This window comes from Doryrhamphus excisus, chromosome 1, assembly GCF_030265055.1.
Source record: "Doryrhamphus excisus isolate RoL2022-K1 chromosome 1, RoL_Dexc_1.0, whole genome shotgun sequence".
Lineage (NCBI taxonomy): Eukaryota > Metazoa > Chordata > Actinopteri > Syngnathiformes > Syngnathidae > Doryrhamphus > Doryrhamphus excisus.
This window is the reverse complement of record NC_080466.1, coordinates 35,848,328-35,861,760: the sequence shown is the minus strand read 5'-3', so window position 1 is coordinate 35,861,760 and position 13,433 is coordinate 35,848,328. Positions and strand designations below refer to the sequence as shown.

The 13,433-nt window shown below is 41.3% G+C and overlaps 1 protein-coding gene across 1 annotated transcript in view; it reads right to left on the bottom strand.

The window, feature by feature from the left end:
• The window catches only part of LOC131104261 (MAM and LDL-receptor class A domain-containing protein 1-like), a 34,856-nt gene that overhangs the window by 6,684 nt on the left and 14,739 nt on the right, over nucleotides 1–13,433 (bottom strand). The window contains exons 20-34 of the mRNA XM_058051680.1: nucleotides 13,056–13,176; nucleotides 11,645–11,777; nucleotides 11,490–11,568; nucleotides 11,267–11,428; nucleotides 11,041–11,166; nucleotides 9,418–9,633; nucleotides 9,227–9,346; nucleotides 8,091–8,252; nucleotides 6,923–7,014; nucleotides 6,636–6,803; nucleotides 6,041–6,574; nucleotides 5,851–5,959; nucleotides 4,182–4,304; nucleotides 2,816–2,915; nucleotides 2,558–2,717 (exon numbers count right to left, since the gene is read on the bottom strand). Coding sequence (XP_057907663.1) covers nucleotides 2,558–2,717; nucleotides 2,816–2,915; nucleotides 4,182–4,304; nucleotides 5,851–5,959; nucleotides 6,041–6,574; nucleotides 6,636–6,803; nucleotides 6,923–7,014; nucleotides 8,091–8,252; nucleotides 9,227–9,346; nucleotides 9,418–9,633; nucleotides 11,041–11,166; nucleotides 11,267–11,428; nucleotides 11,490–11,568; nucleotides 11,645–11,777; nucleotides 13,056–13,176 — 2,405 coding nt within the window. The remainder of the gene's footprint in view (nucleotides 1–2,557; nucleotides 2,718–2,815; nucleotides 2,916–4,181; nucleotides 4,305–5,850; nucleotides 5,960–6,040; nucleotides 6,575–6,635; nucleotides 6,804–6,922; nucleotides 7,015–8,090; nucleotides 8,253–9,226; nucleotides 9,347–9,417; nucleotides 9,634–11,040; nucleotides 11,167–11,266; nucleotides 11,429–11,489; nucleotides 11,569–11,644; nucleotides 11,778–13,055; nucleotides 13,177–13,433) is intronic.

Sequence of the window (13,433 nt, the reverse complement as noted above, 5' to 3'; positions counted from 1 at the left end):
ACGTTTTATTTTGGCGGAAAGATACATTAATGGGGGCTGCACGGCGGTCGAGTGGTTAGCGCGCAAACCTCACAGCTATTAGACCAGGGTTCAATTACACCCTCGGCAATGTCTGTGTGACCTAAACCTAAACGGTAGCCTTCAAGTTATTTCCTTTAAACTTAAATAGCCAAAAACTTACCACTTCCACACGGATAGGGAGGATAACTATTAACAGTTATTTAACCTTTAACATGAACATTAATCAAACGTAATAATTTTTTCTGGGTACATGATACCATACAGCATCCATATCAAATTTGTGCGGGCCACACTAACATTAAACTTTCATATCAAGGCGGGGGCCTCAAACTAGTGTCCTGCGGACCACATTTGGCCCGTGGGCCGCGTGTTTGAGACCCCTGGTTTACAAGAAATTCCTGTATAGCTGCACGGTGGTCGAGTGGTTAGCGCACAGACCTCACAGCTATTAGACCAGGGTTCAATTCCACCCTCGGCAATCTCTATGTGGAGTTTGCATGTTCTCCCCTTGCATGTCCAAAAGGAGTAGGAAGAAGCAAAAGCTTATTAAATCCTACCCCTCCATCTGGTACTTTTACAATCACTAACTGTTACATTTGTTCACTTCCTGCTTTCCTAATATAGTTAAAGTATTTTTTTTGTTTTGTTTGTTTTATTTTTTTATTTTATTTTTGTCACGTACAAGGGTTCAATTCCACCCTCGGCCATCTCTGTGTGGAGTTTGCATGTTCTCCCCGTGCATGCGTGGGTTTTCTCCGGGTACTCCGGTTTCCTCCCACATTCCAAAAACATGCTAGGTTAATTGGCGACTCCAAATTGTCCATAGGTATGACTGTGAGTGTGAATGATTGTTTGTCTATATGTGCCCTGGGATTGGCTGGCGACCAGTCCAGGGTGTACCCTGCCTCTCGCCCGAAGACAGCTGGGATAGGCTCCAGCACCACCCGCGACCCTCGTGAGGAGAAGCGGTAGAAAATGAATGAATGAAGATACATTAATGGACAAACAAACATTTTGTAACGTGCATTTCGGTATGACAACTGAGGCAAAATTGTAGTGAATATTTTCTTGACTTGACTTAACTGATGACTATACAAAAGTTTTCGACCAGTCCAATTTCTCCGGAGGATTTTTTTTTTAATGCAAGCGTTAAGATGGCCTGTTTCTCTTCCACTGTTAGTTCCCTTTTTTCTTACCACTTTTGTAACAACAAATGACTTTCTCCTGTAAAATGCTGCTCAACTCATGTTCACGAAGGTATAGTACAACAGTGTGTTTCGAACACTGTTGTCATGCAGACATAGGATGTAGTAAGTGCTCCAGTTTTTGGAAGACCTGTAGGAATGAGTTGCACCAAAGGCCTCTTTGTATCATTTTGAAATATACATAATATTTTAGTTTTTGGGTAACCTTACCATTTGTTTAACCTCTGGCATTTCACCTCTTACCTTTGCACCATTCCAAGCTATTTGTTGACTTGAATTCCAATAAATACATGGAAAAACATTGGGGTGTTCTAAAGCTTTTGACCAGTAGTGTATAACAAGTACATGTTTTAACTTCAGTATCGATTTGGAGTGGATGAGAATCTGAGCCCATGGTCATTTATGAAAAATGACACTGCACAACACAACCAATGGTGTAATAGCAGCAAGCAGTTGAGTAGCAATATTTAAAATCTGATGCAAAGGTAGATAAAACTGCTTCTTCCTGACCACGCTTGGTACTTCAAATGCAGCTACTGCCATCTTCATCTATAGAAAAAAATACATAATTAAGTAATTGTTTGTGTGTATCACACACCCATACAACTGTAGGAGGCGATGTTTATTGAATAGAGACGTTAATTGGAGCATTTATAATTATAGTAACATTACTGACACCGACACACTGTAGAATACTACATTTTATCAATGTCTTTGAATGTGTATTTTGAATAATTTTAGCATTTTTTTGCTTGAAGATACTTAATTTATATTAAAAATAATCCATTTAGCCATCCATTGTCAATGCCACGAGGGTCGAGAGGCGGGGTACACACTGGACTGGTCGCCAGCCAATCACAGGGCACAAAAAGACAAACAACCATTCACACTCAAAGGATGTGCTAACTCATAATAGGTTGTATTCACCCACAAAACAGGTGAGGTGTTATGGGCATGCCCAATCAGGAGACCCTGGGGTAGACCTCGGTCACGCTGGAGGGATTATGTCTCACAGCTGGCCTGGGAACCCCTTGGTGTCCTCCCGGTGGACCTGGAGGAGGTGGCCTGGGACGGGAAGTTAGGCTTCCCCACTGAGATTACTGCCCCCACGACTCAGACCCGGATAAGCAGCGGAGAATGGGATGGGAACCCCCATTACTGTCCTGTTCTGATAAAACTGATGCTCACTTTGTAACATCTGCACCATGTCTGTATTGTTGAAGTATTTCAGAATTTCAATTAAATATAGGGATTTATTAGAAGATTTACGGTAATTTGAAGCCATGTTCAAAGGGGCACCTGTGATTTTATGTTTACTTGTTAGCGGTCACCTTGCGAGGGTGCAGGTGCGTCCACAAGGGCAGATATTCAGGCGTCCAATGGTGAACGGTGCGGCGGTTGCGTGACCACAGGATTGCTTCACTTCCATCATCTTGCTGCGTCAGCACTCGGAGCGAGCCAGCACACTCGGAGCTGATGTGGAAGTGAAACCTGTCCGGAATAAAGAAGGAAGGGGGGGTTGAGCAACTGACAGGCCGACATGTTGAGCTGGCTATCAAAATTTCCGCAACAACATGGACGGCGCTTACTGAATCTGGCAGAAGGGGGACGCGGGAGGGAGGAAGGGGCTCTGAAGTCTGGCCTCACTCGGCTGGGATGTCTGACTGAAGTTGGTTATCATGAAGAAGCCTTAGAAGCAAGAAAAAAAACTGTGACTCAGAACATCCAAAAACTGTTCCACATTCAACAGGTTGTCTAACAAATTCCCTAATGCCGGAATCACACTGACTACGGTGCAGCTCCAGTCCTGATGCAGTCCAGATTTCCACAAATGTCCCACAGTGAGCAGATGTTCATGTAGGTTCTCACTCCTGCTCTTGAGTTTGCATGATAACTACCCTTGTATACAGGAAGTTCATTCATTCATTTTCTACCGCTTTTCCTCACGAGGGTCGCGGGGGTCCTGGAGCCGGGGTACACCCTGGACTGGTGGCCAGCCAATCACAGGGCACATATAGACAAACAACCATTCACACTCACATTCATACCTGTGGATAATTTGGACCTAGCATGTTTGTGGAATGCGGAGTCCCCGGAGAAAAACCCATGCATGCACGGGGAGCACTAACACGCTGCTAACACAAACTAACACGGGTCTCAAACACGCGGCCCGCGGTCCAAATGTGGTCTGCAGGACACTAGTTTGAGGCCCCCGCCTTGATATGAAAGTTTAATGTTAGTGCGGCCCGCGTCAGTCTGATATGGATGCTGTATGGTATCATGTACCCAGAAAAAAATATTACGTTTGATTAATGTTCATGTTAAAGGTTAAATAACTGTTAATAGTTATCCTCCCTAACCGTGTGGAAGTGGTAAGTTTTTGGCTATTTAAGTTTAAAGGAAATAATTTGGAGGCTACCGTTTAGGTCGCTAGCGCTCTAGTTTGCGAGTTAGCATGTGTCTCAAGACCCTGCAGTTGCACAATATGTTGTAAATAAAAAGAGTATAAATGTGACTATAGTCGTGTTTTGTCATGTCTACAGGGCTCTAATAATGCTTTGTTCATTTAAAAAAAAAAAATAATTGAAAAAAATAATTTGTCTACCCACCAACTATATGTGGTTTCTTACGTTTTTATTATTATTATTATTATTATTATTATTATTATTATTATTATTATTATTATTATTATTATTATTATTATTATTATTATTATTATTATTATTATTATTATTATTATTATTTATTACTGATAGACAATAGCCGTATTTGCCTGCACATTCGCTGTGTCGTAGATTTATGTCGTACAAAATGCTTCGGAAAGGTGACAACGGAGCTACTGTGAGCCTACAACAGGGATTTCAGTCTTCCTGAATTCTTCCGGAGGCTGCACCGGAGCTGTTCAGGATTCAGTGTGAGCGTGTAAGTTAGTCATCGCCCCTAAAGGCACCACACCTGATTGGGTGGTGTGATCGCTGGGAGGCTGCGTGTTGCCATCTGCTTTCTGTCTGTACCACTTCCTCTGCCCTTGGCTTGCATCTGTCCAGCCGCACTGGTCCCTCTCAAACGTGCATGGACCTTAAAGACATATGAGGCCAGATGTGAGTAACCAATGCCGGGAACAAGACACACGCACTTCAATCAAAAAAATAAATGAATAAAAGGGACGACGTCAACAACAGCTGCAGTTTGTGTCCCGCAGCAGCTGACTGTGATTCACTGTGGAGATGATGTGTTGTTTTTTTTTACTCAACTTTTTAATGCTTTAGTAGTTTCATGTCACTGGTTGCGTCATTGTCTGATGCATTACAGAAATTCATCTTTGCCAGGCTCTCACAGCTTACAGAATATGAAGATAATGCAATATAGACCTAACACAACAAGAAAAACCTTGACACCAAATATAAAAAAATGCAAATGATGGATCAACGCTTCTTAATGGATAAAAACTAGACTTTTCATTTGCATTTGTTTAAGGTGATGATGGCAGTCGGTCATTACTGACCTTCAGTGAAGCTCAGCACTGGAAGCATGGCTGAGTTGCTTAGAGAGTCGGCATGTGTCTTAAGCGACAAGCTTAAATATTTGTGCCCAAATGATAATTTAAAAAAAATCAGCAAGGCATTCTAAAAGTATAATTTAACCAGAAAACTAAAAAATACACAACTACAACAAAAGCTCCAAAAAAAGGAAAAATCAGCAGTAATTTACACAAATAATGTCAAAATATTAAAAGAAAGTTGTAATCTGACATTAAAAATTATATCAGAATAACACCATAATATTATGAGGAAAAATAATGTCATTTTAGTAATATAAAGTTTAAATATTAAACTTTTTTTAAAGTCAGCATATTGTGAGAAACAACTGTTGTATTTTTTGGAAAATGAGGTTGTGGAGAACGTTACGAAAATAAAGTAATAATACAGTCAGACTAAGAAAATATACAACAAGAAAATAGTTGGACAGTAAAAAAAAATACAAAATTGAAAACCTGTAATTTTATACCAATAAAGTCAAAATATGGAGCGAAAAAAGTAACAAAAACAGTCACAATAAAAATAAACTCATAATATTATGAGGACAAATAATAATTGTAGTAGCATAGAGTTGAAACCTTAAAGAAAAAAAAATATATAATACATATATTTTTAAGTTCTAATGCTATGAAAGACAAGCAAAATAATAATGTTGTAATTTTTGGAAAAAATTGGTTGAGAAAAAAGTTGATCTGTTGTGGGAATAAAGTCACAATATTCTGAAAATAAAATGTATATAAAGTTTGAATTTAAATGCAGTTTTCATAAAATACAGTATTTATAACCTCTTAGCATATCTATATGGGTTGCCTTACAAAATATCAAAGTGGATCTTGCATTCTTTCATTTTAAGTATGTGAAAAAGTTTGGACATCCCTGCGTTTCTGACACACCCCTTGCTACAGGATGTACAGTAGATGAGCCCACACAGTGTATATGCTCACCACCTCATGGGAGGGAAAAAAAACAGGCTTTGCTACGATCCTAAAATAATGCCTGCAGCCATGCTAACTATCTCCTGGTGAGCTGAAAAAACTGAAATAAGAACAAAAAGAAGAAAAGACAGAATGCGACATGCAGCTCACCACAGCCATCCTCGTCCTCCCCTTGGGGACAGTCGGCACGATAATTGCACTTAAAAGTAGCCGGAATGCACAGTTGACCAGACGAGCGCCAACAAAAGAACTCATCATCCTGCAGCACAAACAGAAGAAGCAAAACGACTGCACACTTTGTTTGCAAAGCACTTGCAGCCATCAGACATAAACAAAGTACCTGGCATGGGTTGGTTGGTGAGGGGGAGGTTCCAGGGGTGGTGGTGTCTGGCATGGTGGAGGCCTGGGTGGAAGCAGAGGTGCTTGGTATGGTGGGGGCCTCAGTGGAAGCAGAGGTGTCTGGCATGGTGGGGTCCTGAGTGGATGCAGAGGTGCCTGGCATGGTGGGGGTATGAGTGGATGCAGAGGTGCCTGGCATGGTGGGGTCCTGAGTGGATGCAGAGGTGCCTGGCATGGTGGGGTCCTGAGTGGATGCAGAGGTGCCTGGCATGGTGGGGGTATGAGTGGATGCAGAGGTGTCTGGCATGGTGGGGTCCTGAGTGGATGCAGAGGTGCCTGGCATGGTGGGGGTATGAGTGGATGCAGAGGTGCCTGGCATGGTGGGGTCTTGGGTGGATGCTGTCGGTGCTGATGTGCTTGTCATATCAGGCAGTTGGCTGTTGGCAGGGTCGAACTCACATTCCTGGGAGAAGGACACGTCATCCAGTGCAACGTGTTCTCTTTGACCATCACCTTGTTCATACCGAAAGATGATCTGGGGAGGGAAGAACCCCGGATGTAAGCATTAAGAACACACAATGTTATACCAAACTCACCTTGCACATTTCAGAGAAGGAGAAGCTGATGTCGACCCTCTGCCAGCTGTAGCTTCCCTTCTGCGTCCTGAGCCACAACACGGTGTCGTTGTCGCCAAAGCGGAGGGTCCTGTACTGCATTGATAGTCTTCCCGTAGCGTCCCCGAGGCTGTAGTAGTAGAATGTGATCTGTGTGGACACAACACAAAGACAATGAGTCCATGCATATAGTAATTTGAAGCTTTTTTTTCTAGCTTTTTTTTTTCCAATTTTTCCTTTCATTGAACAGAAATTTCACTTGAACGCACCGTGCAATTTGAGCTGGGAAGCAATGTGCTGGAGAGAAGCTCAGATATCTGCCCCCTCTCAGTGAGGTGAGTCCCAGGAGTTGTGTAGTGACCTGAGTAATGGTATGGGACACGTTACACAATATATTGACAGCTGCTTGGTCAATATATAATATACCGATATTGTCTTTTACCATGATGCCAATGGATGCTTATCACGGCAAACACTGTGCAGAATAAGGCTAAAACACTGCAATATTCACTCTTAGTTACAGAAAAATTGCCAATTGACCTAATAAAAGTTAATATAATCAAATTAAAAAAAAATCATGAATCATGTTCTCTGACTATCAACAAATAAGACTGATGGCAGTAACTACAGCCATCCCTCGCCACATTGAGGTTAAAATTTCTACCGCGGTTTTTCAAAAAGATCTGAACCTATCAATAAATCATGCTGTTTTTGGTAATGGTAATGGTAATGGTAATGGTAATGGTTTTATTTCATTTGAACATGCATCAGATTACAATTAAGTGCATCCCATAATCAGTTCACAGTTCCACATGTCCAAAAGGAGTAGGAAGAAGCAAAGCTTATTAAATCCTACCCCTCCATCTGGTACTTTTACAATCACTAACTGTTACATTTGTTCACTTCCTGCTTTCCTAATATGGTTAAAGGTCTTTTTAAATAATTAATTATACAATTTTAATTTTTTTTATTTTTTAAATTTAAAATTTTTTAATTTTTTTTTATTTTTTTATTTTTTGTCACATACCGAAGTAGGAGGTGATATGAGCATCCAATGACATAATGGGTACCATAGTAAGTGTCAATATAGTGCTATATACAGCACATCATGACTGGTTCAAGACTCTTCATCCTTGTATTTAGCAAACATCAACTTCTGTGGTTGAAAATTGCCTATTAGTAAAGGAAAATCCATATTTAAAATAATTGTATGTAGGTTTTGCCCAAATTAAGCTTTTTCAAGCATAAAAATTGCTAAAACTTGCACTTTATGCAGCACAAACACCCCCAGAAGAGCAAAGTAAGAAACCCTGGAACAATACAAACTGGGCTCATTCAGCAGAAAAAAAATCATTTCTATTGATTGATGTATTGATTTTATAAAAAAGATTGAATATATTATATTATCTATGGTGCCCTTTTTTGACACTTTAATACCTGCAGCACTGTTTAGGGTGTGATCTCGGTGAGGTCCACTGTCAGGCCAGGCGTCTTGTCCTCTTTGTCGCATCCATCTGGCTCCGGGTTCGTCCAATTGGTTTTGAGCCCAAGAGCACAGACCTTGTTCAAAGCTGCAACGCTCAATCTTGCCTTGTAGCTCTAAGGTGACATTATCATCAGGTTAGATTTGTGCTTGTAAATATCCTCAATGCTCTAATTACAGACGATAATGATAATATAATACACTTCAATTCAACTGAATACAATTCATTTCATTTTCATTAATTTCCAATGCTGCGGAATGACAAGGGTTGCAGGTAGCGGCTGCACGGCGGTCGAGTGGTTAGCGTGCAGACCTCACAGCTAGGAGACCCGAGTTCAATTCCACCCTCTATGTTGAGTTTGCATGTTCTCCCCGTGCATGCGTGGGTTTTCTCCAGGTACTCCGGTTTCCTCCCACATTCCAAAAACATGCTAGGTTAATTGGCGACTCCAAATTGTCCATAGGTATGAATGTGAGTGTGAATGGTTGTTTGTCTATATGTGCCCTGTGATTGGCTGGCCACCAGTCTAGGGTGTACCCCGCCTCTCGCTCGAAGACAGCTGGGATAGGCTCCAGCACCCCCTGCGACCCTCGTGAGGATAAGCGGTAGAAAATGAAAGAATGAATACGTAAGTAATTAAGTAAATAAGTAATTAAGTGTAGTAGATAGATAATTTGGATCGTGATGAAAGCACCAAAATTAACATGAATACTTATAACCGTTATTCACTTTCTCACCTACATCTATTTTAAAGCGCATGTAGAGGTAGATAAAGCTGATGAATCACTCATCATACTGCAGCTAGCGCCATCTTATGGTTTTAATAACAAGCTACATTGGGATGTTGCCTACAGCCACAGATGTTAATTTCAATGTAGTTCTATAGGTTTAGAGACTCATTACAGGCTTAAGTGAATATAGGTGTTAATTGGAGAATTAGTTTACTCCATCGACCAGTCCCGGGTGTACCCCGCCTCTCGCCCAAAGACAGCTGGGATAGGCTCCAGCACCCCCCCCCCCCCCCCGCGACCCTCGTGAGGAAAAGCGGTAGAAAATGAACTCCAACTCCAAGCATTTATGAGATCTCACCACAGTTGATCTCATCACTCCAGTCGCCGCAGTCATCAGTGAAGTCGCACACTCGTTTCTTCTCCACGCACATTCTGTTATTGCATGTGAACATGTTGTCAGGACAGATGGGTTGAGGCTCTGCAAGAAAAATAAACAAGCACTTGAGAAGATTTTGCATGAAACATCAACGGGTGTCTGTGCCTTCCTACCTGGCAACGTGCAGCTGGTGAAGCCGACGTCATCGAGGGCAACGTGGCCCAGCTTGCTGAAGGCTCGGGTTGCCTCAAAGAGGATGATGAAGTCCCGGCGGGTTCTTCCGACCTCGACTTCGCCTCGTAGCCACCTTCCTTTACCTCCGCCCGACTGCCACCATAGGACAGTGGTCCGAGAGCTCTCATCGAGCAGAACCCTCAACTCTTGGATGTCTGCAAAAAGAAATATCATGGACTTTTAGAAATGTGTGATTCTAAAATGTCTAATTTTACAATATTTTTCACCAATTTGGAATAAGTCTCTGAGCAATACGTGTTGCCTTGATGTTGAAATTTTCATATTTTAAAAGTGATTTACTGTGATCATGCTGTTTTGTATGTGTGTAGCATTACTGCTAATGAGCTGTGTTTCTCTGTAAGAAGTACTATTGTAGGATGAGCATATTTTAATGACCCAAAACTAAGACACTCGGCCCCTACTACAGGACACTCAAATGATACTCAGTTTAATTTCACACTGTAGTGGAACCTTGGTTAGCGTCATTAATCCATTCCATAAAGTCTGACTTGACTGAAACGGAATCTATTTTTCGCATTAGAAATCATTCATTCATTTTCTACCTCTTTTTCCTCACGGGGGTCGCGGGGGGTGCTGGAGCCTATCCCAGCTGTCTTCGGGTGAGAGGCGAGGTACACCCTGGACTGGTCGCCAGCCAAATCACAGGGCACATATAGACAAACAACCATTCACACTCACATTCATACCTATGGACAATTTGGAGTCTCCAATTAACGTAGCATGTTTTTGGAATGTGGGAGGAAACCGGAGTACCCGGAGAAAACCCACACATGCACGGGGAGAACATGCAAACTCCACACAGAGATGGCCGAGGGTGGAATTGAACCCTTGTATGGTCATATCGGTACGTGACAAAAATAAAGTTAAAAAATAAAACAAACAAAGGGCGGCACGGCGGTTGAGTGGTTAGCGCACAGACCTCACAGCTAGGAGACCAGGGTTCAATTCCACCCTCGGCCATCTCTGTGTGGAGTTTGCATGTTCTCCCCGTGCATGCGTGGGTTTTCTCCGGGTTTCCTCCCACATTCCAAAAACATGCTAGGTTAATTGGCGACTCCAAATTGTCCATAGGTATGAATGTGAGTGTGACTGGTTGTTTGTCTATATGTGCCCTGTGATTGGCTGGCGACCAGTCCAGGGTGTACCCCGCCTCTCGCCCAAAAGACAGCTGGGATAGGCTCCAGCACCCCCGCGACCCTCGTGAGGAAAAAGCGGTAGAAAATGAATGAATGAATGAATGAAAAAAAAAACAACAAAACTTAAACTATCTTAGGAAAGCAGGAAGTGAACAAATGTTACTGATTGTAAAAGTACCAGATGGATGGGTAGGATTTAATAAGCTTTGCTTCTTCCTACTCCTTTTGGACATGTGGAACTGTGAACTGATTATGGGATGCACTCAATTGTAATCTGATGCATGTTCAAATGAAATTAAATCATTACCATTACCAATATAATTGAAAAAAGTGGGCAGTGCACTACAACAGGAGTCAAGGTGCCCATGTAGAAAGTGCTACATTAGCAAACCAGGAAGACATTACCTTCTCCGTACATGTTGTAGTAGAAGTGGAGCGTGCAGTTAGTCCTGGCCTGTGTCATGACAGGACTCTGCAAAGTGGCGGGGCTTATGTGCTCACCGATGTCAGGGGTCACCGCCATGTACCAACCTGGAACACACACACACACAAAGTGTCATGGCTGCTAGGGTTGCCATATCATCAATTTCATCAACGTGTACTTTTCTTGAAGATAACAAAGGTGCCCCACCAAGCTCAGTGCCCAGTGTGTGGTCCACGGAGGGTCCAGTGTTTTCTGTCGCTGCCCTGCCTTCCATGCTCTCCCACTGACTTTGACCCACGCTGACGTCCTTCCAGGTGCATGTGCCATTTTCAAAAGTGCAGCCCACAAAAATAGAACTTGTTCCATTCGCTGCAATACAAAATCAGTTTGTATTATTTTGTAGTCATAAACAATACAATATCAAGGGTACCTTGACATGGAGCGGGTGTGAGGGTGATATCATCAACGGCGATAAAGCCTCCGTGGCTGCTTTCTGCTTGGATCGTCAACTAAAGACACCAATGTGACACCTCCATAACGGACACATCTTTACGATTAGACTACAGCTATTACATCTGTTTATACCTGGAAAGGTTTGCTCCACTCCAGAGTCTGAGAAAAGATGTCCCAGCTGTGCTCGCTGCTTCTGTTGCTTTGGAATATCAGCTCGTCCTCCGATGGGCTGAAGCGAATGCGGACATGCAAGGTCCCATGGTTGCTGTATTCAATTAAACTGATGAGCAGTTTCAACAAGAACGGCCTTCACATTTTAGCAAGAACTTTATTCGGTACTATACAAATGTCTACACTTTAGAGTATTCAATGTACAGCTTATATAGCAATATTGAGCTACTGAAAATGAGTCTAAACAGCTGGTCTGGGGAAGCATAAGTGCTGGTTGCTTTTAAGGAAATTGGACCTGAATTTTCAAACCCCAAACACACCTTCAAGATGGGGGCTATAGACCCCCGTGGGTAATCATCAAGCTGAAAGAAGGAGGGTGGAGGAGTGCTCCACCAGTGATGTCATCATGGAGAAGTGGAGGAGGATTCCAGTAACTGTGCACCTTTGCCCAGTTCCATGACCAAGAGGATTAAAGTAATGCCATATAGCAATGGTGCTCAAACTATTTATTCAGAGCAACCACACAATTTGATCATGTTCGCTGTGAGGTGGACTCTATTAACACAATAATGGTGGTGTGTTTATTAATTTTCACTGGATACCATATCTATACCATAAAAGCTGTACACCGACAACTCTAAAGTTTAATGTCCATAACATTGTCCCTTGAAAAGATATAATAAAAGCATTACTATAAAAAATATATTTTTTAGTTGCATATTCTTTTAATTTCTAATCATTTTTTTATTATTATAAAAAAAATATTCCCCATGCCCATCCCATGAACCTCCTCTCCAAACCCGCTTGCCATTGATCACTCTAAGCACAATGAATTATGAATTATCCTTACTACCCTTTTTTGCAGTACATTTAGCGAGTGAAGATTGCTTTTATTTTTATTTTTATTTTTATTTTTATTTTTATTTTTATTTTTATTTTTATTTTTATTTTTATTTTTATTTTTATTTTTATTTTTATTTTTATTTTTATTTTTATTTTTATTTTTATTTTTATTTTTATTTTTATTTTTATTTTTATTTTTATTTTTATTTTTATTTTTATTTTTATTTTTATTTTTATTTTTTCATAAAAAACACACATTTATTTCCATAGAATTGCGCATTACTTTTTTTCAGTTCGTCTTTGGAGCTTGAGGGTTCTGAGTGTGTGTGTGTGTGTGTGTGTGTGTGTGTGTGTGTTCAAAGGTCATCTGTGTGACTGAACTCTGACCCAGAGCATGTGTCCTCTTATACAAAGTGAAGCAGGTGACTGCACACTTTTTGAGGAAGTCCATGAGGAAACAAGGCTAATAGAGTGCATTCTTTGAAATGTCACATAGAATGTCGTTGTGTGTGTGTGTGTGTGAGCTGACCTGCTATCAATATAGTACCGTACGGTGAGGCAGGCTGGGGAGTCTTTGAGATGGACCCATTCGGATGCCATCTGAGTCACACTGATGCTTCTTTGCTCTGATAAGCTCAACAGGAACCAACCTGAAAACAAACACACAATATATGTCATTATTTACAAATTTAGGAATTTGATAGATTGTCACTCAATGAGCAGATATTTTATTTGGAACAAGGAGGAGGTGACATCAGAATGTACAGTAAGTTAGGAAATAGAGAGCATAACGGCTATTAATCATCCATGACCACATTCCCAGTTTTTGCTTTGTTTGTTAGGCAAGTTGTACGTATATTCTAAATCAGGTGTGTCCAAACTGCAGCCATTCAGACCCACAGTTGTT